The sequence below is a fragment of the Lutjanus erythropterus genome, chromosome 9 (genome assembly GCF_056507025.1).
Source record: "Lutjanus erythropterus isolate fLutEry1 chromosome 9, fLutEry1.hap2, whole genome shotgun sequence".
Classification (NCBI taxonomy): Eukaryota; Metazoa; Chordata; class Actinopteri; order Lutjaniformes; family Lutjanidae; genus Lutjanus; species Lutjanus erythropterus.
Window position 1 is genome coordinate 35,790,160 of NC_139325.1, and position 24,599 is coordinate 35,814,758.

The 24,599-nt window shown below is 40.8% G+C and overlaps 3 protein-coding genes and 1 pseudogene across 5 annotated transcripts; 3 read left to right on the forward strand and 1 right to left on the reverse strand.

Annotated features, from left to right (window-relative positions):
- Window positions 1–725: 725 nt before the first annotated feature.
- Window positions 726–12,804, forward strand: LOC146322037 (gamma-aminobutyric acid type B receptor subunit 2-like). Of its 2 annotated transcripts, XM_084727412.1 has the most exons (18): window positions 726–1,009; window positions 3,051–3,188; window positions 3,276–3,446; window positions 3,815–3,916; window positions 4,802–4,867; window positions 5,260–5,448; window positions 5,713–5,955; window positions 6,086–6,146; window positions 6,329–6,409; window positions 6,724–6,874; window positions 7,138–7,270; window positions 7,801–7,899; window positions 9,008–9,118; window positions 10,069–10,179; window positions 10,425–10,652; window positions 10,958–11,080; window positions 11,174–11,454; window positions 12,385–12,804. In XM_084727412.1, the coding sequence occupies exons 1-18, from the start codon at window positions 758–760 to the stop codon at window positions 12,581–12,583; spliced, it is 2,739 nt and encodes a 912-aa protein (XP_084583538.1). In that variant the 5' UTR covers window positions 726–757; the 3' UTR covers window positions 12,584–12,804. The 2 variants fall into 2 exon arrangements, with proteins under 2 accessions (XP_084583538.1, XP_084583537.1); XM_084727411.1 differs by lacking the exons at window positions 11,174–11,454; window positions 12,385–12,804 and having other exon boundaries at window positions 9,011–9,118; window positions 10,958–11,107.
- An 831-nt stretch (window positions 12,805–13,635) lies between these two features.
- Window positions 13,636–14,419, forward strand: LOC146322038 (uncharacterized; annotated as a pseudogene). The gene is made up of 4 exons (XR_014771420.1): window positions 13,636–13,742; window positions 13,816–13,937; window positions 14,032–14,140; window positions 14,227–14,419. The product of XR_014771420.1 is annotated as an uncharacterized LOC146322038 (transcript).
- Window positions 14,420–14,844: 425 nt separating this feature from the next.
- On the reverse strand, window positions 14,845–18,044 carry LOC146322039 (tripartite motif-containing protein 16-like). The gene has a single exon (XM_084727421.1). It carries the CDS (start codon window positions 17,565–17,567, stop codon window positions 15,900–15,902), a length of 1,668 nt encoding a protein of 555 aa, XP_084583547.1. The 5' UTR covers window positions 17,568–18,044; the 3' UTR covers window positions 14,845–15,899.
- Window positions 18,045–22,072: 4,028 nt separating this feature from the next.
- On the forward strand, window positions 22,073–24,422 carry LOC146322040 (uncharacterized). Its single transcript, XM_084727467.1, has 4 exons — window positions 22,073–22,231; window positions 22,315–22,435; window positions 23,476–23,584; window positions 23,671–24,422. The coding sequence occupies exons 1-4, from the start codon at window positions 22,153–22,155 to the stop codon at window positions 23,794–23,796; spliced, it is 435 nt and encodes a 144-aa protein (XP_084583593.1). The 5' UTR covers window positions 22,073–22,152; the 3' UTR covers window positions 23,797–24,422.
- Window positions 24,423–24,599: the final 177 nt, after the last annotated feature.

Sequence of the window (24,599 nt, forward strand, 5' to 3'; positions counted from 1 at the left end):
TATTGCCAAGTCAGATAAATGTCGTTTTTATATCATGTTGTTTCTGCCTTTTGGAGGGAAGTTCAGAGGATATTTAATGGCAGGGGGTGTCCCTGTGTTGGAAAAAAACACAATGAAAGTGTCCTCTTGGATGCCCCTAGAAAACACAATATGATAAAGTGCCTTCTAGACTCTCCCTCTAGTGGACAAAATGTGATAAATTCCAGTAGAGAAAGTTTCCTATAAGGTGCCCCTAGGATAGATAAAAAATGGTAAAGTGCTCTTTATAGTGTACTTGTAGTAGACAGATCTTGGGAAAGTGCACCCCAGAGTGCCTGTCCAGTGGATAAAACATGATAAAGTGCATTGTGACTTTCTGGTGCCCTTTTTATTTCTTTGCCCCTGCCCCTCAGACAGCCTGTGTCCACCACTGCTCTCCAAAGTTCCTCTATAATTTCATTTCTGTGAAGTCCCTCCTTCAGGTCATAAAGAGTTAAACAGGCAGGTCTTCAACTCGTCTTCCTCTCTGAAGTAAACCTGCAGTTGTTCTTCTGTTGAGGCACCTCCTGGTTGAGTTTTCAGGGTGCAGAAGCAGCGAGCAGCCTGCTCTGAGGCTCCTGGTGACATCTTGTGTCTATGCTGATCCTTTTATCTCCTCTGTCAGTCGGCCTCTCAGCCTCTCAGCTGCTTACAGCACAAGAGGATTAGAGTTTCCCTGCAGGAGGATCAGAGCAGAGCATCAGCCACCGAGGAAAAGTGTCTGCAGCCGAACCCCAGAATGGAGCACCGTGGACGGGTGGAGGTGTTCAGGCTGCTGCTGCTGTTCTGCTGGCTGGCTGTCGGGCCGGTGCTGGCTCAGGTCCGCCACACTCTGCCTGTGCTGTGGATGATGCCCGTCAGCTCTGGGGAGGACAGGGAGAACCTGACTGCCGCTGTGGTCCCTGCTGTCAGACTGGCTCTGCAGGACCTGCAGAGACAACCACCACCGCTGGGAAACTATGAGATCCAGCTCCAGCTGCTGGACTCACAGGTTGGTGTCACACTTCTGCACAGAGAGTTCTCAGGTCCTGTAAGAACACTTCAGAACAGCACAGACTACTTCAAACTCTGTCAAAGGTTGCATGTGTCAAAATGTTGTTATGTCACTTTATAGTTAAATTTGAATCGGCGTCTCCACACATCTTCCATCAGTCTGAAGCTGAATCAGGAGCTTCTCACCTCCAGGAGAAAAAACTACCAAGAGGAATTACTGCCACGTGGTTTATGCTTCCACTGACCAGTCAAGCTGCAGTTCACCTCCATGTCAGTCCAGATTCGTGTAAGACTTTGAAATAATTTAATAAAAAACATGTTAAAGGAAACATCTGCAATATATTTACTGTACTTCTGAATTTTTTTAAAAATTTCTATTCTGGGCTGGAACTACTGTTTTAGTTTGCATGTTTCACGTTAATTAGAGTTCAAATTAATGCTGAATGTTTGCTGAAAGAGTTTATGAGTCATAAGAAATCATTAATGATCTTGAAGAAGGACTGGGTGTTTTTAACAGATAAACTGAACAAAATGTGAATGGACTTTGGCAGACAGTGAGACAGGAAGTCACAACCACACTCTTAGAGATAAAGGTGCTAACTAGAACCATAAAGCATTCTAAAAAGGGCTCGTCCCCATAAGCGAAACCTTTTTTGTTCCTGTTAAAACCTTTCATAAAGGTTCCACCTGCAGGACTTTCAGAGTTCTACCTACGCCCATGATAAAGTACAGGTCATTATCAGACTTCTGCAGAGCCTTGATGTTAGGCTGATCGTCTTAATCAGATGTCTTGGAGCGGGGAGACACCTAAAACATGCAGGGCAGTGGACCTTGAGGACCAGGACTGGGAAACGCTGCCATAGATATATATAGATATAAATTAAATAGATACACCCCTCACCAGTGGGTGATAAATTAGTTCCTGGACAGGAGCCGGTGCTCCCTAGCAGAGATGGTTCAGGGATCTGATCAGGATCCGTCTGGGTACCTTCCTTTGGAGGTCTGACTGATTATGTTGAACAGATTATGTCTTCTGGCCTGGGAACACCTCGGGATCCCTCAGGAAGAGCTGGAAGATGTTACTGGGAAGAGGAACATCTGGACTTCTGTAGGACTCTGTTTCAGAAAGTTACTGATGTCTGTCCTCCAACTGCTGTTGACTTTTTGTAGATTAAGCAATTTCTGGAGGTTATTAAGGTTCCAGTATGCACGAAGAGCATCTATAAGGTAAATTATTACAGGTAAATGTGTGTAGGACACTAAGTTGACCACTAGATGTCACAATTAGGCTTTGGGTCACATGTTTACCTATGCAGGAACTTTATGCAGGCAACAAGTGTTGCTAGACAGAAGAGCACAAATAGTTTCTTGACCACTATACCAACACACCACGCCAGGTGAAGCTTGTGTTGCTGTATTTGTGTAAAGTTGGATTTATGGAGCTTGATGGACACAGATTTTGGACTCTGTTGCCGCTGCTACTTTGTGCCAAAAGGAGCCTGCAGAGATGGTTCAGGGATCTGATCAGGATCCTTCTGGATGCATTCCTTTGGAGGTCCAACTTGTAGGAGCCCCCGGGACAGACCTAAAACACGGTGGACAGATTATGTCTTCTGGCCTGCGAATGCCTCAGGAAGAGCTGGAGGATGTTGCTGGGAGGGACATCTGGACTACTGCAGGACTGTCTGTTTCAGAGAGTTACTGATGTCTGAAGAGAAGATGAACGTCCTTTATTAGTCTCCCATGGGGGAAATTCAGTTTTTTGAAGTGGCTGCCTTCAGGGCCTTGGAGACTGGCACCTCTCCAGCCACCAGTCCACTTTGTTCTTTTTAGTCCAAGCTGGACTTGAACTGGCTACCCTCTGGTTCCCAGGCCAGGTCCTTACAAAATGAGTGACTGTCGCCCAGATTAAGAGTTTTGTGTGCAAAGTGTTGGATCTTCTACTGGTTTTAAAGGCCCACTGTCCTCTGTCCCTGCTGTCTGGACCCTCAGTATCACAGTAATGTCCATGTTTCCTGTTTCCATCCCATGTTCCACAGTGTGATCCCGCTAAAGCACTCAAAGCTCTGTTTGATGCCATGTGGGCGGGGCCAAAGTACCTGCTGCTGTTTGGAGGGGTGTGTCCATCTGTGACGGCGCTCATCGCTCGCTCTCTGCCAGCTCTCACCCTGCTGCAGGTACACATCTCACCCCCTTCAGACTTATCGTTGTTTTGTTTTGAAGACAGCTAACTTCCTGTTGTTTCATGTCCTCTCGTGCCCCAGGTATCTTTTGCGGCCTCGTCCCCCAGCCTGTCCAACAGGAAGTGGTACGGGAACCTGTTCAGCACGGTGCCGTCGGACCGGGCTCTGAACCAGGCCACAGTGAAGCTGCTGCAGCGCTACAGGTGGAGAAGAGTGGGTGTGATCACACAGGAAGGACCCAGATACTCAGAGGTGATGCTGGAACAGTATTCATGATGGTGTTTGGTGTCTAAATCAGAACAAAAGATCAGATTTTAAATCCCATTTCCTGCATTTCTACATACATTCAGGAACTGCAAACCAAACAAAATTATTGGGAGATAATTCAGTAAGTTGGTTATCAAGATTCTGCAGAAAATAATTCTGACTAGGAACCATGTTTCTGTATTAATTAGGGCCAAACAATCAATCAAAATTGTATTGAAACGGTCTACTGCAATTTTCAATTCAATTCAAATCGCAGGGTGCACAATATTTGTTAAAGGTGACATTTGTGTGTCAGTTAACCTTTTTAAATGAAATGTTGTGGTGCTCCTGGTTCTTATTTTCTGTTTGTGCAGATGAAGAAGGATCTCATCAGACAGCTGTTGAAGGCTGATGTTCAGCTCGTTTCCACACAAAGTCTCTCTGAAGACGTCTGCAGCAGCTTGAGGAGGCTGAAGGTTCGCAGTGCATTTACTGAACATTTATACAAAATAACAACAATATTTAATATCCACGTCATGATGTTCTGCTATGCACAGTTTCATGCAACATTTGCACAGTAGTGAATGTTACAGTGTTTTATTACATGGCTTTGTTAAATACTCGTTACAGCATTTTAAGGTCTGTTATTTCTGTAGAACAGACCGTTGCTCTGAAGAAGAGACTATTGCTATGGAAACGGTTCTGATGATAGACCCTGGAGGAACCATAAAATCACTCATAAATCACTAAATTCGTTTTAAAATGAATATTTTATGTCGAATTATTGATTTTTTTGTTACATAACCATAAAATAAGTAGGATAATGTACAGTGAGAAGGTCAGTATTGTGAAATAAAGCCCTTCAGGATGATTCAAGACACCTCTGCTTCACGTCATTGTCCTGCATCATCCTGTCAGGATTTATGTCACATTAATAACCTGCTCACTGTACATTTTCCTTCAAATAATGAATACAGCAGCATAACTTGGTTAACAGTTGTTAAACTTTACACTGTCTGAGAAACTTTTTGCACTATTACTACTTGTCCACCTTCAGGCTCAGTGTGTGATCCTGACCCAGGAAACACCCTGGGACATCTTTACATGGCTGCACACTAAATGCACTTTATGTGCTCTATGCAGAACCTTATTTAAGTTGTCTTTGTGCTCATTTGTGTTCTCGTATTTACTGAAGTTCTTCTGTTTATTTACATTTTTGTGTTTTTTCTTTTACATTGACTTTGGCAGTGTATTTTTTATTGTTTTGTTTTGTTTGGTCAACTTCCTTTGGCAATGTTAACATCTATTTCCCATGCTAACAAAGCTATTTTGAATTTGGCTGAATTGACTCACTGTTGCAGGAAAGTGACGTTCGGATCATCATCGGACAGTTTGAGACAGATTCTGCCTCTGAGGTTTTCTGCTGTGTAAGTATGCCTTGTGTGCCAGTGTGTTTTTCCTGGTTGTGGATAAACTTTTACCAGCATTCAATCCTGGTGAAAGTTGATTGTGTCCTGATGTCTTTTGGGACAGAAACATTGATTGTTAAAGTATAAAACATCCTGCCTCCTTAACATCTTTGTCAGATTGGTGGGATGTGACAATGTGTGTTTATGTAAATATTCTATATTCTGTATAAAGAATATTGGAATATATAGGAATCAGAATTTTTTACTCATTTAATCTGCATCAACCCCAAAAATCCATTATTGGTCAGGCTCTAATTAACACATCACAAGACAACACACAAAAAAACATAACAAGACACCAGATGGAGACATCAAGGAGGCCATGATGCGTCTCTCTGTGTGTCTCTCAGGCCTACAGGCTGAACCTGTTTGGAGCTCGGTACCAGTGGATCATCGCTGACGGAGGAGGAGCTGGGTGGAGGTTGGGCTGGCAGGTTTCTGGCTGTACGGCAAACAGTCTGCTGACGGCTGCAGACAGATCCATCAGGCTGCAGATCAGACAGCTCAGCAAGACCAACACGCCGGGAGTCTCTGGACGGGTCAGAAACCAGTAAAACAGACAGACAGACAGACAGACAGACAGACAGACAGATAGATTTGCTTTAATGAATCAAATGATTCAGTGTGGATCAGGACACACTACATACACACACACACACACACACACACACACACACACACACACACACACACACACACACACACACACACACTGTTATCACCCAGGACTCATGTTAATACCCGTCTGATTTCACATCAGTTTTCATAATGACTCTGACTCCCATCCTGCTGTGTCTCTGCAGACTCCTCAGAACTACCAGGACTCCTACCTCAGACAGCTGATCCAGGAGGGGTCGAAGGTCAGCCACCTCCACGCCTTCGCCTACGACGCTGTGTGGGTCGCGGCCAAAGCTCTCAGTCAGGTGATGGAGGCTGTGAAGAACAGAGAGAAGTTCAGCGTCCAGAGAAACGTGAGCGTCAGTGACGAGGAGGTTCACAAGATGCTGCTGCAGGCTGTGAAGCAGACGCAGTTCGACGGAGTCACAGTGAGCACATTTACACATCTGGAATACACACCTGTAACACACTGTATGTTTTACACTGATATATTTTATTAGACATATATTTGTGTGTTTGTAATCAGGTGATAAATGTGTCTTGTATTTTTTTTTTCAGGGTCCAGTTCTGTTTCGAAACGGGGAGAGGATGACGACGATCGAGCTGATTCAGTTTCAAGGTGCTTTCAGTCACTTCACTGCTCTGATGTTCAGTTTGTATGTTAATATTCACGTGTTGCTATTAATCAGCATGTGTACATTCAGAACATGTGCTCTGTGTGTGTGTGTGTGTGTGTGTGTGTGTGTGTGTGTGTGTGTGTGTGTGTGTGTGTGTGTGTGTGTGTGTGTGTGTGTGTGTCAGGCAGCAGTGGTGTGTTGGTGGGAGAGTTCAGTACGTCCACCCAGCAGCTCCGACTGATGAACCAACTGCTGAAGTTTAAAGGTGAGACACTTTTCCTGCTGTCATTTAATAAAATGGTAACGTTAGCTAGGATGTTACTGAATGCTAACACTAGCTGTTGTCACAGTAGGTAATGGATTATAAATTATGTTGCTTTAGTTTGAAATATGGCCTGATTTTATCCATTGTCTTTTCAGTTGTTGATCATTCAGTGAGCAGTATAATGATTTATCAGACTTTTGAGGTTCCCACCTCCAGTGATGTCAGAGGAAAATGGCCGCCGTGTGAATATGGTGAATTGAGCGTTGATCGGTCATGATAAAGTTTGGATGGATGTTAAATGTTTGTTCCTGCAGGTCAAAGACCAGCCAGAGATCAGACTCTGGTCCTTCTGCAGCAGCAGCACGCCAGCCTCCTCCTGTACGCCATCATTTCATCAGCTGCAGCTGTGACCATCATCATCACTCTGACTGTCCTCTTCTTCACTGTCATCAACCGCAAACACTGGTACAACTCCTTTAGATTCACCTCAGTGTCACATATATACACATACATACACACACAGAGCTGGTAAAGGTTGGAAACGCACCTTGAAAATGCTTGCAGAGTCCTTGAATTTAGCTTTGGAAAATGTTTGTGAACCCTGAAAGTGCCGAGGCAAAGTCCTTATATTTGAAAACCTACTTGGCAACAGACCAGATTCTGATTTGTGATTGTGGGTTTTTTTTTTATGTGTGTGTGTGTGTGTGTGTGTGTGTGTGTGTGTACAGGCTGCTCAGATCGAGCGGTGGATCCCAGGACGAGCTGCTGCTGCTGGGCATCCTGCTGTCCTCCTCCTCAGTCCTGATGTCCGGTCTGGACGGAGCCTCGCTGTCCAACTGGACGTTTGAGCTCCTCTGCTCTGTGAGTTCATACAGCTGCATTTTAATGAAGCAACATAACATAAACACATAAAGACATACTGTACAGAAGAGAGCTTTACATAATATGCATATAAATCAGTACATGGCTAATCAACAAAGTAAAATTTGAAACTTTTCTGCCTTGACTCAGTGTTTCCTGGTCAGAGGTCAAATCAGAGGTCAGGATTAATTTGTAGAAACAATAACCTCATATAAAGATATAAAACTGACACATACACAATTATTTTTACTTGACAACAAGAAAAACTTTCAAATCATTTTTCTCAGTTGTGCTCTCTGGGAAGTTCCTGCCCATTTCATTTGTAGGGCAGAATATTCTAGAATGAAAGTATCAACTTGCAACGTCTCCCACTGTCTCATTTTTCTGCAAACGTAAACCATCAAAATCATTTCAGTGATGCTCTAATCATGAAAAACAGTCTTGTCAGTTGACAGTTTTGACGTCCCATGTCTCCACTGTGTCAGCGTCCACAGTGTCTCTCATCATGTTGGACTGATTTGCTCCTGCAGGTTCGTCTGTGGACTCTGTCAGTGGGACACACTGTGGGCTTCGCTGTGCTGTTCACCAAAACATGGAGGGTTTATTCACTCTGCAACATCAAACACAAGGTGAATATCCACCGTGTCTTTCAATCAATTCATCAGTAAAATGTTTCTGTAACTCACAGGAGTAATAGATTACAAAAGGGATGTAACTATATACTGAATACCATAATATCATGATAAAAAAATATCTCAATACTGTACAGAACTGTGACGTGTACACGGTTATAAATCTAAAGATGTGTTTCAACAAGTCTGATAGAAAACACACAATCAAACAGATAAACAAAACTAAACAAAGAAGTAAAAATAAATTAATAAAAATAAATAAACAAGAAGGAAGAGAAAAGAAAAAAGAAAAGAAAAAACTCTCAGACAAATTAAATTTCATACACAGTTCATTTCATAGTTTTGTCATTTGAACTCATAATAGCAGCGTCTTTACTCGCTTCTCTTCTTCTGTTCGCTCCACACCATTTATTTTATTTTATTTATTTTATTTTATAAAAGGACTACAGACTGCTGCACTGTTTCAAACATTCATTATCAAAGACAATTTATGCACATCTTCTGGACATTTAGGTCATCGCTGCTACTTTATTGTATTTTATTAAGTAAATAAAAATTTTTTCGTCAACTTGTCATGTTGGGACTTTAGGAGACTTGGATTACACCAGACGAGCAGCATGGAGGTATTTTTTTTTTTTTTTTTTTTTACGTTTGAAAGCTGGTCACCTTTCACTTCAACTGTTTGTTGATTCTGCAGCTCCGTTTTCCTGTGAAACTCCAGCAGAGTTTTATGGACTAAAAAACTAAACCTGACCTTCAATCAGCATGAGGAGATAATGACTGAATTTTAAATTATTCCTTTGAAGAAAAACAAATTTCATACAAACAAAAATGCAGCACACATCTGATTTATTATTTACTTTAAGGACATTTTTTCAACTTGTCTTTTTTTTTTTTTGTTTTTTAATATTGTGATAAATATCACATCATGGACTTTTTATCGAAGTATTATCGTACCATGAATTTTTGGTATCATTTCATCCCTACAATAAAACTTGTAGTAAAAAAACACAGATTTTTCCTTTACATGTAGATTTGACTGTTGCATCATCATGATACGGTGAAGTAAATGTTTGTTTGTTGTTTGTTGTTGTTGTGTCTCCAGCAGCAGGCGGACTGTGTGGTGCTCTGGATGATCCTGCTGGATGTGTTTGTTTTAACCTCCTGGCAGCTCCTGGACCCCCTCAGACGGGTGGTGCTGCAGCACAACTTACAGGTAACGATACTGAGACGATAAGGTGTGTTGGATGAAGGACAAAAAAGCAGATGTAAGAGAGTTTATGTATACTTTACTTCAGTAAAAGTACCAATAAAACAATGTGAAAATACTCTGTTATGAGTCAAAATCCAAAAGTACAGTAGTACTGTCAGCAGTATTCATGTAGTAAATGTTCTGGTTGTGCAGTAAAATGACTGATATCTGATCCATTATTAGACTCTTCTTAATGATGCATCAGTGTTAGAGCAGCATGTTCTTGTTGGAGCGCCTCCAGGTGGAGACACTTTGAACTACTTTACATATATAGTTTGCTAGTTATGTCCAGTGGTTTTCAACCTGGGGATCCGGCCCCTTCAAAGGGCCACCAGATAAATCTGAGGGGTCGTCAGATGACTCATGAGAGAGGAAAGTAGAAAAAACTAAGTTCTGATACACAAATCTGTTTTCATTTTCTAGACTTTAGTCTTTATATATTTACTTTTTGTGAAATATTGAATATTTTTTTAAATGCAGACAACTTTGAAATATGAAGTTCATTTTTTGAAAGGGACCACAAACCAAAAAACTCTTTCGAACCAGTGCTTTAATTTTGTTTTTTTGCACAGTAATTTATCATATTTGTTTTGTGTATAAAATCTTGTTTGGAACTGTAGCACTTAGAATAAATGTAGTCCAATAAAAAGTACAGTATTTCCTCTGACATGTTGTGGGGCAGTACTCTGAAGTATCAGAACAGAGAAATATTAAAGTACATGTACCAGAAAATACAGTACTTGAGTAAACAAACTTTCCAGGACATGGGAGGGGGGGGGAGTATATGAAGAGTCTGATGTGACCTCTGACCCCCTGTGGAGGGAGACTACATGGAGGATCAGTATTATTTTATCAGTAGTTGTTTGTCAGGTGAGCTGCTTCAGGAATAAACTCCGGTCTTTTGTTTGTTTCAGAGCGACGCTGCTGATCAGGACGTTCTCGTCCAGCCGTACTCTGAACACTGCAGCAGCACCAACATGGAGCTGTGGCTCACTGCGGTCTGCGGATACAAAGGCCCCCTGCTGGTCAGTACAGATCTGACACCGTACAGCTAATCTCTGCTGACACATACCTACACATCACACAGAATCAAGAGGTGAGGGACAAGAGTGTGGTTTCTGTTTGCAGTCTGTGTGGTATTGACAACCTCTGGTTGCCTGGCAAGGGAGAAGTTAGCCTTCAGTGACTTCTGTCAGAAAACCTCTCTGGCAGAAATAATAATAATAACAATCACTTCATTTAAAAAACACCTGTGGTGTTTCTCCTGCAGGGTCTTGGATGCTTCCTGGCCTGGAACATCAGGACCATGCAGGTCGATCATCCTGCCGTCAGCAGTAAACGCCTGACGCTGACTGTGTTCGCCGTGACCGTGTTCAGTGCGTCAGGAGTGTCGGGATCACTGCTGACATCCCACAATCCTCCTGTTCAGTTCTGTCTGACCAGCGTCCTCATCCTATGCTGTAACGTCCTCACCCTGAGCTGGATGTTTGCACCAAAGGTCAGTTTTATGTCAGACTGCGAATTCTTAAGTTCTGAAAGTTCTTCATTTTAACCGTCATGTTTTCATGATCAAAAATATGCTTGAGTTTGAATATACTGCTTGAAAAGTTCTTGATTTTTATCACAATCTGGTGTTCATTCATGTAACCAAACATCTTTTAACCACTGAAATGCAACAGTACTGTCATATTGGTCATTGACAGCTAAATGGATCCTAGCTGCAGTTTCAGGACTGCAGTTGTTGAACCGCATTTCTAGGACTTGGTGTTGTTTTCACCTTTACCTGGTTTCACTTTGTTGCAGGTTGTGTACGTGTGTTTGAACAGCGGCAAGCTGCAGAGTGAAGCTGCAGAGGAAGAAGATAAAGAAGAAGAAGAAGAGCAGCTGAGCAGGTTGAACCTGCAGCTGAGGAGTCAAACTGCACAGGTGACATCAGCATGACACATCAGATGCTGATGATGTCTGTCTGTCTGAGTGAATTCATTCTGCAGCGCAGCTTCTGGTTGTTGTTGTTTGCAGCTGGACGTAGAGATAGAGACGCTCACCATGCAGCTGTCTGAGGAGTCGACCGCTCCCGAGCCGAAGCTTCACCGCCTGACGAGAGAAAAGAACAACGGTAACAAAAACATGACGTCATACAGACAAACTGTGAAAACAAAGAGGTTTCAAACTGAAGCAGAGTTTCTCCCTGCAGGTGAAGTCAGGTCGTCGACGTGGACTCATGTAGCTCAGGTCTGTTCTGAGGACAGAAACTCAGAGAGGAAACCTTCAAGTCCAGATGGCATCAACTCTCCTGAAAGGTGAGTCCACAACAACCAAACCTGTGAGCTCTGATTCTGGATACATTATCCAGATAATAAAAGACTTGGAGTAAAACTTCACGCACCACAGAACTGTACAGCGACATTATGATTCATGATCCAAAAGATTTTATATCACGTTGACACATCTGTCTAAATTCTCACGCTGTCTCCCTCCGTCTCTGCTGCTTCTTCTTCTTTCACCTGCTTTCAGGTGCAGGAAACTGCAGGAAACTTGTGACACAAACTAAAATGAAAATACTTTTATAAATTAAATATTTTATTTAAATAAGGACAATTTTGATGGCCATACTTTACAGAGTTTTGCTCTACTTATTTTTTTCCCGAGGTAATCAATTTGCTATTTTTTCAAGTAAACTTAACTAGAATTTACAGTTTATTATAGGTATAATCTGCAAAATATTCCTGCTGACTCAAATTACATATTTCACCCAGTAAGTGGTGGTGGTGGCTGTATTTACAGAGATTACAGGGTATTTCTTTACTTTTTCTCATTGTTTTACTTTGCTCAGGATGTTTCACCAACCCAAAACGTTCAGACAAATCCTACTAACTCTACCTTTAACTCAGATTATTCAGACCGGCCACGTCCAAACTTAAAAATGCCACGGTCCAAAAATCTGAAATCTGAAAATCTTCTGTAACAGTAAATCACATAAATGAAGAATAACATATCATTTAAATCCTGTGGATTTGTCTTATCTGTTCTGATTACTTTTCTAAAGATGATTTCAAATTGAAACTTAAAAATGTTTGATTTATTTATTCTTAATGACCTCGGTGTAGTGCTGTCATGGCCTACCAGGGGGCTGCGGTCAACATCATTATTATAGATAATTTAGATTTCCTACAGTTGTCGTGTTTGTAGTTTTTGTGATTTCACTTCCTTCCTGTGTTTTTTTCTCTCAGCATGCGGCGCCGGCTGTCCGTGCAGCTGCCCATCCTCCATCATTCCTACCTGCCCGCCATCGGTGGCGTCAGCGCCAGCAGCTCCAGTCTGTTTGGCAGCCAGGAGGTCTTCGTTCACTGCGACCTGCTGATGACCACGATGACAACTTCCTGCACACCTGACGCCACGTTACTGCTGAGCCAATCAGGGGGATTCTGAGGATATTGATCCCGGTTCTGTTTTTATATAAATTACTGGATACAGAAATAGACATGGGATCATAAAAACACAGTTGTTCACTGAAAAGGCTGATTTGAATCTGTCACTGTCAGACTGTTATTAACTGATAACTTGATTTGTAAGAAAAATAATAATAAGACAGAAATACTAATACTTGTTTTTCCATTAAAATGTTTTCTATCATTAAATGTGTCTGTTGGCTGGAATATTTTGAGCGACTTGTGAAGAGAGGCTGCCGTTTGCTGTCGAGGGACATCCACAATTTGTCAACTCGGAGTTTTTAGGATGATGAAATCCACCCAAACATGACCTTTGAGTTTTCAGTTTAATCCTGTAAACAGTCTGAGTCCAGCAAGATTCACTGTTTCAGACTGATTGTAGAATAAAACTCTTCACTGACCGCTATGAAGAAAACCCTCGCACAGGATTTACTCTGTTCTGACATATAGAACTTTAAAGGGATGATTTGAAGAACCAGTCAGGTTTGGGGAGTAATGGATTAACAGGGTCATGTAATCTGGATACTAAAAAAGGTAACTGTATTCCACTACAGTTACAAATAAAAAAAGACAATCAGATTACAGATGCATTTAGTAAAAATGGGGATTATATAGAATTACAGTTTTAAACTGATGTCCTTCTGTCTCAGAACAAAACATTCGAGGCACATGTCTGGACTTTTTTTCAAGTGGAGAGAAATTGTGGCAGGATTAATGATTTTTCTGATTAAATGTGAGTATTTTCAGGTCTCTCTCCTCAACAAAAACAACTAAGATGGTATAATGAGCATGACATGAAACTAATCAGTTGAGTCTTATTATGGACCTTTTGATTTTCTGTCTGCTGCTGTGACCCCTGATGTGATGAAATCTGGTGTGTTTGCTGTCAACAGTTTGGAAATAACCGATGCAGGCAACCAAGAGACAAACAGTGATGCAAACTGGGACAGATAGGACAGTCTCTGATTACTGTGTCCAAACAGGGTCCTCCCTGTGTCAGGGAACTATAAAACCTCACCTGAATGAATCACTGATACGTGACTGATCAGATCGATCCAACATGTTTTCCTTCAAGATGCTCCTCTGTGCTCTGGCTCTGACTCTGCTGGCTGTTACTGTGCAGTCCTGGTCTGATGGCAGTAAGTATTTTGGAGTTTTTTTTTCTGATCTTTCTGCTGATTGATTAATCTGAGTGATCTTCTGCTCTGACAGACCTGTCAGGTGCCGAGCTGACGCGGCTCTACAACTCTCCAATTTTTTAAAGCTGAGAGGCTGAAACGACCTCTGGCGTCCACGTCATTCATTCTTGGACCAATCAGCCACTCTGGAGTCCGGTCAGTCCAAGCACTTTAATTATTATGTTATTACCCAGTTGTGATGATATCTGATATCTCTTTATGAAACATCCTCAAACTGTTTGTTTCTCAGAGTGACGCTGGGCGACGGCACTAAGTGGCTCATCCATAAAGGAAACAACTATGGCACCTCATCTCAGACTGTGGTGACCCAAGCTCGACACATGAGCTCAGACTGGATAGTAAGTCTTTTTCAAAAATAGATTAATAACAGAACAGACTGTCAGTGGGTCAAACTCCTCTGCTCTGTGTTTATGTCTCCTCACAGGTTGTCAAAGAGGGTAATTTCCAGGGCAGGAAGACTGTCGCTGACTTTGTGGCGACCGGCGGCTCAGACTACAACTGGCTCTTTGATAACTGTCACTGGGCTTCTATTCGAATGATGAATCAGTAAACAGGAACTTTTCTGCTTCCTGAATGTTTGACAGTTTATCTGATCAGTTAATAAAGGAGAAACATCAGGCAGGAGTTGTGTGTTTTTGATTCCACTGGAGAGAGAAAAGATTCTCTGTTAAAGGGAAAATCCACTTTAATCATGTGTTAAACATTTTACTTGCTGTTCAGTGTGAGCTCTTCTGCAGCTCGTTAGTTTTGTTGCTGAGTCAACATAGCTCCATAAATTAGGACATTTTTTAAAATACAACCTGGACGACTTGGTTGGTGATAAATTATTTCTGTTGTCATCATCTGAAATACAGTTCATGAAGTTCAAATTCATTATTTTGCACATTAAAACTTCTGTGTAGTCCAGTCTGGAAACTTTTAATTTTAGGCCAGGGCTGCATCAGTAATCAAAATATGATCAAAGTTTCATTATCAGTGTAATATCCAAATCGCAGAAACTGCAGTGTCTTGATGAAGCAATAATGCAGACAAAACCTACAAATCCTGTTGATGCAAGAAAACATGTTTATTTGGTACAGAGCCCAAAAATGTGACACAAAAATGATCAATCTACTCACATGAATCATATCACAATATGATTGTTTTTTTTTACCACATTGTGCCCTAATTTAGACATAAATAGATAAACTAATGTGTCAACAAATAAAGATGAAGTGTTGCATTAAAATCAGTTTCTTGAAGTGTTGAAGTTAAATTTAAAAAATGCTACACACCAATAGATGTATCTTTGTCATTGTGTTAATAAAGTTAATTGAAATTCAAACAGCTTGTTTATAGTAGAAGGAAAACGGCCTCAGTTATCTTCTCATATTAGTTTGACATTTTCTCCATCAGCTCTGTATGAATGAAGACGAGAAGAAAAGACTTTGTCCATGTTTGTTTATTCATTGTGTAAAGCTTCAGTTTGTTCACATCCCATCAGTAAAGTCTGTTCAATGACTCGTGTTCAATGAGTTCATGTACAGATTCACTTCATGCACACAGTCAGTTTGTTTGAGCAGAATCTCAGCTACGTACAAGACAATAATCGATCACCTCCTTATTGATTATCATCAGGATCATTACACTTTTACTTAACCTCACACAAATAAATGTAAATGTAATTAAAAGTTTCTTTCCAAAGTGGTGAGAACAGAATATCTATGATAAATGAAGATCTGGTGCTGCAGTGGAAGAGAAACAACAACATACAAATACATCAATACAAATATTGATCACACATTTAGAGCACAGAGAAGTTTACATTTTCCTGCAGAGAAATATCAGTTCAGGTAAACAGAAGTCATCCTGAGCAGTGAGAGCCTCCATGGCTGAACAGACACAGGAAGGAGCGCCGCCTAAACAAACTCAAACATTTACACAACAACAGATGACAAGATGTCAAAGTACCGCCCACAATGTTTGATTGACAGCTGATCTCTGTGCAGTGAAGAAATGCCACAACAATCAGCTCTCAGCAACAATGATGGAAACTAAACAATTTTAAGAAATGAAACAGAATTTAACCCAATGTCCCTGAAATGACTTCTGTCTATTTCATAACTCAGCAGTGGATCCAAAATAAAGAAGCCAAAGTCCAGCATAGAGAGGCTGAGTGAATGTGGTCTGGACTCTGTGGAGGAGAGTCATGGTTTCAGAGACGCTGTAGAAGGACAGAATACCTGCACTGTGATCCAGGTACACTCCAACTCTGGAGGACCGAGGACCTGAGATGGGAGTCTCGACATCGCTGTGATAAAAGTAATAATTGTTTGTGTAACAACATAACATCCAAGATTTGTCGTTGTATCCAAATCCACATTCATTTGAGTTTCCTGCTCTGCTGATATTCTTGTATGCGACTGCTACACCAACTCCTCTCCCTCTCCTCTCCACCTCCCAGTAACAACGTCCAGTCAGACTCTCTCTACTCAGGACCTGAGACCAATAAGTGAATTTGTCTGGGTGACTAGAATAAGACTGTTGTTGTTTCATTCTTGTTACTTTTCTGTTCCCCTCAGATAATAACAGATATGTGTTTGCTGTGTTTGGATCCAGTGTGATTTCAGTTGAATATTTTAAGAACTCAGCTCTGGTCTTGGGTTCTGGTTCTGGTTGTGACAGTAAAACATCCACTTCAGTCACTGTCAGTGAGACGTTTGTCCATTTCTCACTCAGAACGTCCTGTAGTTTGTCTCTGAGCTCTGACACAGCAGCTGGCACGTCCTCAAAGTACCTCAGAGGATGGATATTGATGCTGGATGAGTCTGTAGATTCACTGAGTGCTGACAGTGAGGGGTAGTTGTGTAGAAACTGGTTGTGATCCTCTGTGTGTGAGAGTTGTTCCAGCTCAGCGTCTTTCCTCTTCAGCTCAGTGATCTCCTGCTCCAGCTTCTCCTGAAGCTCTTTGACTCGACTCACTTCAGTTTCCTGCTGGGATCTGACCTGCTGCTTCACATCAGAGCGTCTTTTCTCCATGAGACGGATCAGTTCAGTGAAGATCTTCTCACTGTCCTCCACTGTTTTATCAGCAGAACCATTAATAGCCTTCACCTCCTGTTGAAGCACCTTCACATCTTTCTCTCTGTCCTGGATTCTCTGCTGGATGTTTTGTCGACTCACCTCGAGCTCTCTCTGCCTCTCAGTCCTTTCTGCTGCAGCTGACACTGTGTCGTGGCCTTTATGTTCGTCCACAGAGCAGAGAAAAGAGATACACTGCTGATCAGTACGACAGAACATCTTCATCACCTCATCATGAAAAGAGCAGATGTTCTCCTGGAGGTTCTTGGAGGGCTCCACCAGCTTGTGTTTTTCAAAAGCAGAGGATTCATAGTGAGGGTGCAGGTGTTTCTCACAGTAAGAGACCAGACAGACCAGACAGGACTTGAGGGCTTTCAGTTTTCTCCCAGTGCAGACATCACAGGCCACATCTTCAGGTCCAGCATAGCAGTGATCAGCAGGAGCAGCTTGGAGTCCAGTCTTCTTCAGTTCCTCCACTAAAGCTGCTAACATGGTGTTTTTCAGCAGGACAGGCCTCGGTGTGAAAGTCTGCCTACACTGAGGGCAGCTGTGGATTTTCTTCTCATCCTCTTCATCCCAGAAGGTTTTAATACAGTTCATGCAGTAGCTGTGTCCACAGGGAGTAGCCACCGGATCCATCAGTAGATCCAGACAGATGGAACAAGAGAAAGTTTCCCGGTCCAGCTGAACTCCTTTCTGCGCCATTTCACCTCTCAGTAACAACGACTGTCTGAGTTTCACTTCCTTATAACTGAAACCAGTCTGAGCTCTGATCTAAACAAGCTGTGTCTCTGCAGTGAATGTGGCCTGTCAGCTGCTGCACGTCACCACATGTTGGTTCCACCCATCTTCAAACTGTAGATCTGAAGGGGAGGGAACAAGGAAATACATGTGCAGAGTGGAGCTCACTGTGTTTGAGAGCAGGAGGAGGAGGGAGGGCTTATCAAGCTCTGATTCATTCCAGGAGGAGGAGCAGAATCTGAACTGTGTCTCCTTGTTTACAACAAAGCCTCAGTTAAAACCTGATCCACATTTAAAACATGTCAGTTTTTAGTTGTAAAATACTTTTTGACTCCTCAGACTTTGCTGATGGCTCCATTTTTCTCTAACTCTTCCTCTGGTTCTGTTCACTTTTCTTTTACTAAACTTTCTTGAACTGAACTGACATAAAATAAATTTCTGTATGAAAGTTTTTTCACATATTAAAGGATCAACTTTGAAGCATTTTGTGACAAAAACAGTTTAATGTGAGAATATGATCCTGAGTCAAAGCAGCACTGAAACAAACATCCATCATTTGTTGTGACTGTGAGTCCAGAAGGACACGAATGAACCAGATCAGCTGCTTCTGCTGTTAATTTGTGGATGAATATGAATCCATCAATCTGTAGAATTTATACTATTTTTTTATTTTTTACATTTAATTAATAATTAGAGTTTTTGTTGTTTTTAATCAGCACTGATCACACTGAAACATTTTTATTTTCATAATTACCTTAAAGTTATTAAAGCTTCACTGGCAGTGGCAAAGAAATTTGTTCTTATTAAAGTTTCAGGATTTGTAGGAGGAAATAGTCACACACTCGTAGCCATGATGCAAAAGACAATATTCTTTATTTCAGCCACATTTGTTCTTCAGGATACTGAAGGACGAAGCAGCTCAACAGACATTAAATGGAGGACAGGACACAGGTGTCCTCCCTTACAAGGAGGAGTGTCCTCAGTTACATTCACATGTTGTGAAAGGAGCAGAGTTACCGAGTTCATCAGAAACATCCCAGTAAAACAGTTCAATCCATCAACTGGCTGCACATTAAGTCCAAAAACATCTATATGCAAACATCCAAACAGTAGAAAAGGCTGATAAATTAGATCAAAAATAGTTTCAGTTCAATATATCAACAAATATCTTCTTATAAATATGACACAGTGTGTAGGATACAGCCTGATCCACACATGTAATTCTAATGGAGACCAGGTAGAAATTATTTTAAGGAAAAAACAAAAACAGCTCTGGATCAGACTGTGGACATGAAAAGGAGACCTGAGAGAATAAACATGACATTCCACAAGTTACATTAGAATTAATAATATATCTAAATATATTAGACAAATATTTGAAAAATATAAGTTTCAGGAAATATTTTGACATGTTTTTGGGGACTGACGACCTGAGACGAGAGTTTGGACACTGTTGTACCAAAAGTTTTAACTGTTTGTTCGTTCAGCATGACGTCACATTAACAATCCAGTGTGTCCATGTCTCCACCTTGTGGTCAGATGTAGTAAGACACAGATGTAGTCACACAAACTTGGGCCTGATTTACTAAGATCCCAATTAAAAAGAACTAAACTGTGTTCATTCTAACATATTGAACGTTTGGTTGTTGTGTGTTTTTCAGGTGATCGACTAAGAATAATTGTGTAAATGACATCAGGTGCAAACATTGTGGAGACAGCAGTATGTAAATGAGGGTTTTGTGTGTTTTACTGGTTTCTGCCGTGGAGAGTTTAGACAGAAAGCAGAATGACCACAAACACTAAATTAAATTTGATCCCATGGAATTAGAGGTTTTAGTGGAAAAGGCAGAATAAACAAACAGACCCTACGTCTTAATATATTTTTGTTGTTGGACATAATTCAGTCCATCTTGTTCGTATATTTTAGCTCTATTTATTTCAGGGGTGTAGTTTGGGGGATAAACCCAAGAAAACTCATTTCATCCACCACTTTGAAATGAGGCTGAGAGTTTACTCATCTATTTTCAAATCAACCGTATCAATCAATGAGAAGAAACCAGGTCTGTATTTACCACCCTGATTTATTTCTCAGTATAAAGTTATGATGGTCAGTTTAAGAACTGATCTGCAGTCAGCTAAAAGTCATTTGAAAATCTGCATGGAAGTCTAATGTTAAAAAAATCATCTGATGTTACAGTTCAGTGTGAGGTCTCCTGTAGGTTCAATTTTCATGGGGCCCTAAGTTAAATCCTGGTAAGGGGCCCCTCGAACTGACCAGAGAGTCATATAAACCATTTGTCCCACAGTCACAGCTGACAGCCCAGTGCTCCCACTACAGTCCCTCCTCCTTTAAAACATTTTGCTCCATCTGTCTGTCAGAGAAGAAGTAGATCGAGAACAGAATGAGGTCCAGAAAAACAATATTTAAAAAACAGAATATTTTGTGTAGAATCTTAAGAGAAGTGAATATTGACATCAACATAAATGTGACATTGTGTAATATTTAAAATGCTGAAAGTAATAAAACATCACACTGAGACTTTGGTCTGATGCCTGTTGGATGTTTTGTCGACTCACCTCAAGTTCTCTCTGCCTCTCAGTCCTTTCTGCTGCAGCTGACACTGTGTCGTGGCCTTTATGTTCAAGAAACCACACATTTCAAGGGTTCTCATTAAATTAATTTATGGCTCTGTTGTGTAGACGTGTTCAGTCACATTAAATACACAGTTTCTTGAAGGAAAATTAGAGGAAATTTGATTTCCTGTACGTACAACAGCCTGCTGATTTTTATTTTAGACTGATACCAAACTGGTTTTAGGGGACAAACAATCAATTATTCAAGATTCAGAGGTAGACAGTACAGTAAAATTTCCCAGGTGGAATGGAAAAAATGAACATTTCAAAGTGGACTATGCATTGGTTTTGCAATCTGAATACTGCTGCTACATCAGTGCAGTAAACAATGAGGTCAGAGCGCTCTCTGCTGGACAGTGTCATATAGACACATGTTTTATCATGCAAATTAATTTTTATACAGGCCAACATACATATATGCTTATATCAGCACCTCTTCTTCCTCATCTTCTTTATGCTTTCCTCTCCGTCATGAACCAACTCAAAGTTCAGCCAAAACAAGGGAGACCACATGGATAATTCTGCTTAAAGTTCAAATGAATTTATTTAACCAATAGTTAACTATACGCAAAAATGATGTGAGGGATGTAAATCAGTATCATCAGTGGTGTAGTGAGTGCTCGGCTGAGGTGAATGTGTGATGTAGCTGAATGTGAGGTGGAAAAACAAATCAAACAAACATAACAACAACCAAACCCTGTTAGTCAGGAGGAGGGAGACCAGGGACCTGTTTTACAAAGCTGGTTCAACATACCCAGGGTATCTAAAAGTGATCTGGCTAAATTAAACCTAAAAAGAGCAGTCAAGGATGAGCTGGTTATCAACTCGGTAAATCAACCCAGGGTTTCTCAATCTAGACACGAGCGTGTTCACAGAAACGGGGTGGCGTCTCACCAGTCACAGGATAGACAAAACTACTGACAGGCGTATTTTACAAATGAAGACAGATTTCAAAAAATAATAGATAAATAATAAAGGAGAAGACAACCATCATAATCCAGACTGAGAGAAACACTCCTGCAGCTCCTGTCACAAGCAGGAAGGTCACACAGTAAAAGAAAAAAAAACAACTGACTGTCTGAATAATAATAATAATAATAATAATAATAATAATAATAATAATAATAATAATAATAATAATAACAAAAACAAACACACACAGTAAAATATCTGTAATTCCCAACATTAATCACACAGTAAAACCAGTTCAAGGTGTCAATAATAGTCCTATCACTGCGTCGCCAAGCTTAGGCACCTGAAAGTTACCTCGATAACCACACATCCTGTTTCGTGGTACGGGCCGCTGGTGATTGTTGAACAGCACAGAGACTAACAAAGACTTTGTGATGAGTTTTTTTTTTGCTTTTTGTCGAGTTTGAAGTGTGTTTGACAGACGAGCTCATCTTAATTTGGTAAAAGAGAGAAACTTTATAGACAGCTGGTGCAGGAATATTTTCTTTCTTGACTTTTTTGTGACATTATTTTGTTTATTTTAGACTTTAAAATGAAACTAAAATAACCACTCCTTTCTTTATATTTTAGTGCCTGTTTCTGAAAGGAAAATCCAATGACAGAAAGATTCACTGACCCAACAGATGCAGCTAGAAGTGATTTTTCAAACTAAGACTTCATAATATAATGAGCATGACATGAAACTAATCAGTCGAGTCTTATTATGGACCTTTTGATTTTCTGTCTGCTGCTGTGACCCCTGATGTGATGAAATCTGGTGTGTTTGCTGTCAACAGTTTGGAAATAACCGATGCAGGCAGCCAAGAGACAAACAGTGATGCAAATTGGGACAGATGGGACAGTCTCTGATTACTGTGTCCAAACAGGGTCCTCCCTGTGTCAGGGAACTATAAAACCTCACCTGAATGAATCACTGATACGTGACTGATCAGATCGATCCAACATGTTTTCCTTCAAGATGCTCCTCTGTGCTCTGGCTCTGACTCTGCTGGCTGTTACTGTGCAGTCCTGGTCTGATGGCAGTAAGTATTTTGGAGTTTTTTTTCTGGTCTTTCTGTGACTCTCCTGCTGATTGATTAATCTGAGTGATCTTCTGCTCTGACAGACCTGTCAGGTGCCGAGCTGAGGCGGCTCTACAACTCTCCAGTTTATAAAGCTGAGAGGATGAAACGACCTCTGGGATCCAATTCATTCATTCTTGGAGCAATCAGCCACTCTGGAGTCCGGTCAGTCCAGACACACACACACACACACACACACACACACACGCACACACACACACACACACACACACACACACACACACACACACACACACTTTTCACATCAACATTTTCATTACATAAATTATTATAATTTTCATTGCTGTGCATGAATTACTGTGTACAAAATACTTTACATTTCAGTTGAAACTTCATAGCAATATTATGGACATGCACAATTAAAGGGATAGTTCAGATTATTTCAAGTGTGGCTGCATGTGTTAGTTTTCCATAGTCAGTGTGTTACCTACAGTAGATGGAGGTTGACATGTCCCTAGTTTGTAGAAGCAGCAGGAGTATCAGTGGAGGAACCTAAACAATGTCGTGCTGTGGACAGAGTCAGCAGCAAAACATATTTTTAGACACCTAAAAGACTCAATATCAGACTAAGTGAATGCTAGATTTTTCTTCATTTTACTTGGTTGATCAACATACTAGACTAATCGTACCAATGACAAGATATAAGATTCTGTGACAGGTCACCAAATACAGCGTAACACCTGTTAAAATAGGTCAGATAACTGAAGAATAACATGTCATTTAAATCCCATGGTTTTGTTTACTTAGTTCTGATTACAGTCCACACTTTGGGAATCACTGCACTCATGCGTCTGATGCATCTGGCTTAAATGTGTAAGATGCAAGTGCATCAGTTCAGACGGCCTGTACTGGTAAAAAGCTGAACGTGAATTGGAAAAAAATTGATGCAGCACTGGTGTATCTCATTACACGCATAAGTTTCATTTTTGGCATCAATAAACTGCCACTGTAACTTTCCTCCGTTTCCTCTCTCCTCCTGCCTTCGCCTGCACCGCTCTCACTGGATGCCTGCTTCCTCGCTTACACAAAACAAGCGCTCCTCCCTCCCTCTCCTGTCTCTCCTCTTCATTTCCTGAAAACAGACAGATTATTATGTTATTACCCAGTTGTAATGATATTCAGTACAGCAGCACTCCCTCTGATATCTCTTTATGAAACATCCTCAAACTCTGTTTGTTTCTCAGAGTGACGCTGGGCGACGGCTCTAAGTGGCTCATCCATAAAGGAAACAACTTTGGCATCTCATCTCAGACTGTGGTGACCCAAGCTCGACACATGAGCTCAAACTGGAGGGTAAATCTTTTTCAGAAGTAGATTAATAACAGAACAGACTGTCAGTGGGTCAAACTCCTCTGCTCTGTGTTTATTTCTCCTCACAGGTTGTCAAAGAGGGTAATTTCCAGGGCAGGAAGACTGTCGCTGACTTTGTGGCGACCGGCGGCTCAGACTACAACTGGCTCTTTGATAACTGTCACTGGGCTTCTATTCGAATGATGAATCAGTAAACAGGAATTTTTCTGCTTCCTGAATGTTTGACAGTTTATCTGATCAGTTAATAAAGGAGAAACATCAGGCAGGAGTTGTGTGTTTTTGATTCCACTGGAGAGAGAAAAGATTCTCTGTTAAAGGGAAAATCCACTTTAATCACGTGTTAAACATTTTACCTGCTGTTCAGTGTGAGCTCTTCTGCAGCTCGTTAGTTTTGTTGCTGAGTCAACATAGCTCCATAAATTAGGACATTTTTTAAAATACAACCTGGACGACTTGGATGGTGATAAATCATTTCTGTTGTCATCATCTGAAATACAGTTCATGAAGTTCAAATACGTTATTTTGCACATTAAAACTTCTGTGTCCAGTCTGGAAACTTAATTATCAGTGTAATATCCAAATCGCAGAAACTGCAGTGTCTTGATGAAGGAATAATGCAGACAAAAACTACAAATCCTGTTGATGCAAGAAAACATGTTTATTTGGCACAGAGCCCAAAAATGTGACACAAAAATGATCAATCTACTCACATGAATCATATCACAATATGATTTTTTTTTACCACATTGTGCCCTAATTTAGACATAAATAGATAAACTAATGTGTCAACAAATAAAGATGAAGTGTTGCATTAAAATCAGTTTCTTGAAGTGTTGAAGTTAAATTTAAAAAATGCTACACACCAATAAATGTATCTTTGTCATTGTGTTAATAAAGTTAATTGAAATTCAAACAGCTTGTTTATAGTAGAAGGAAAACGGCCTCAGTTATCTTCTCATATTAGTTTGACATTTTCTCCATCAGCTCTGTATGAATG

Excerpts from the sequence above, each read along its gene's own strand:
- LOC146322037 (XM_084727412.1), top strand. The coding sequence starts at position 758 with ATGGAGCACCGTGGACGGGTGGAGGTGTTCAGGCTGCTGCTGCTGTTC. Across the intron at positions 3,189-3,275 it reads CAGCTCTCACCCTGCTGCAG|GTATCTTTTGCGGCCTCGTC; the intron begins GTACACATCTCA and ends CTCGTGCCCCAG. Across the intron at positions 5,449-5,712 it reads CGCCGGGAGTCTCTGGACGG|ACTCCTCAGAACTACCAGGA; the intron begins GTCAGAAACCAG and ends GTGTCTCTGCAG.
- LOC146322039 (XM_084727421.1), bottom strand. The coding sequence starts at position 17,567 with ATGGCGCAGAAAGGAGTTCAGCTGGACCGGGAAACTTTCTCTTGTTCC.
- LOC146322040 (XM_084727467.1), top strand. The coding sequence starts at position 22,153 with ATGTTTTCCTTCAAGATGCTCCTCTGTGCTCTGGCTCTGACTCTGCTG. Across the intron at positions 22,232-22,314 it reads GCAGTCCTGGTCTGATGGCA|ACCTGTCAGGTGCCGAGCTG; the intron begins GTAAGTATTTTG and ends CTGCTCTGACAG. Across the intron at positions 22,436-23,475 it reads ATCAGCCACTCTGGAGTCCG|AGTGACGCTGGGCGACGGCT; the intron begins GTCAGTCCAGAC and ends TTTGTTTCTCAG.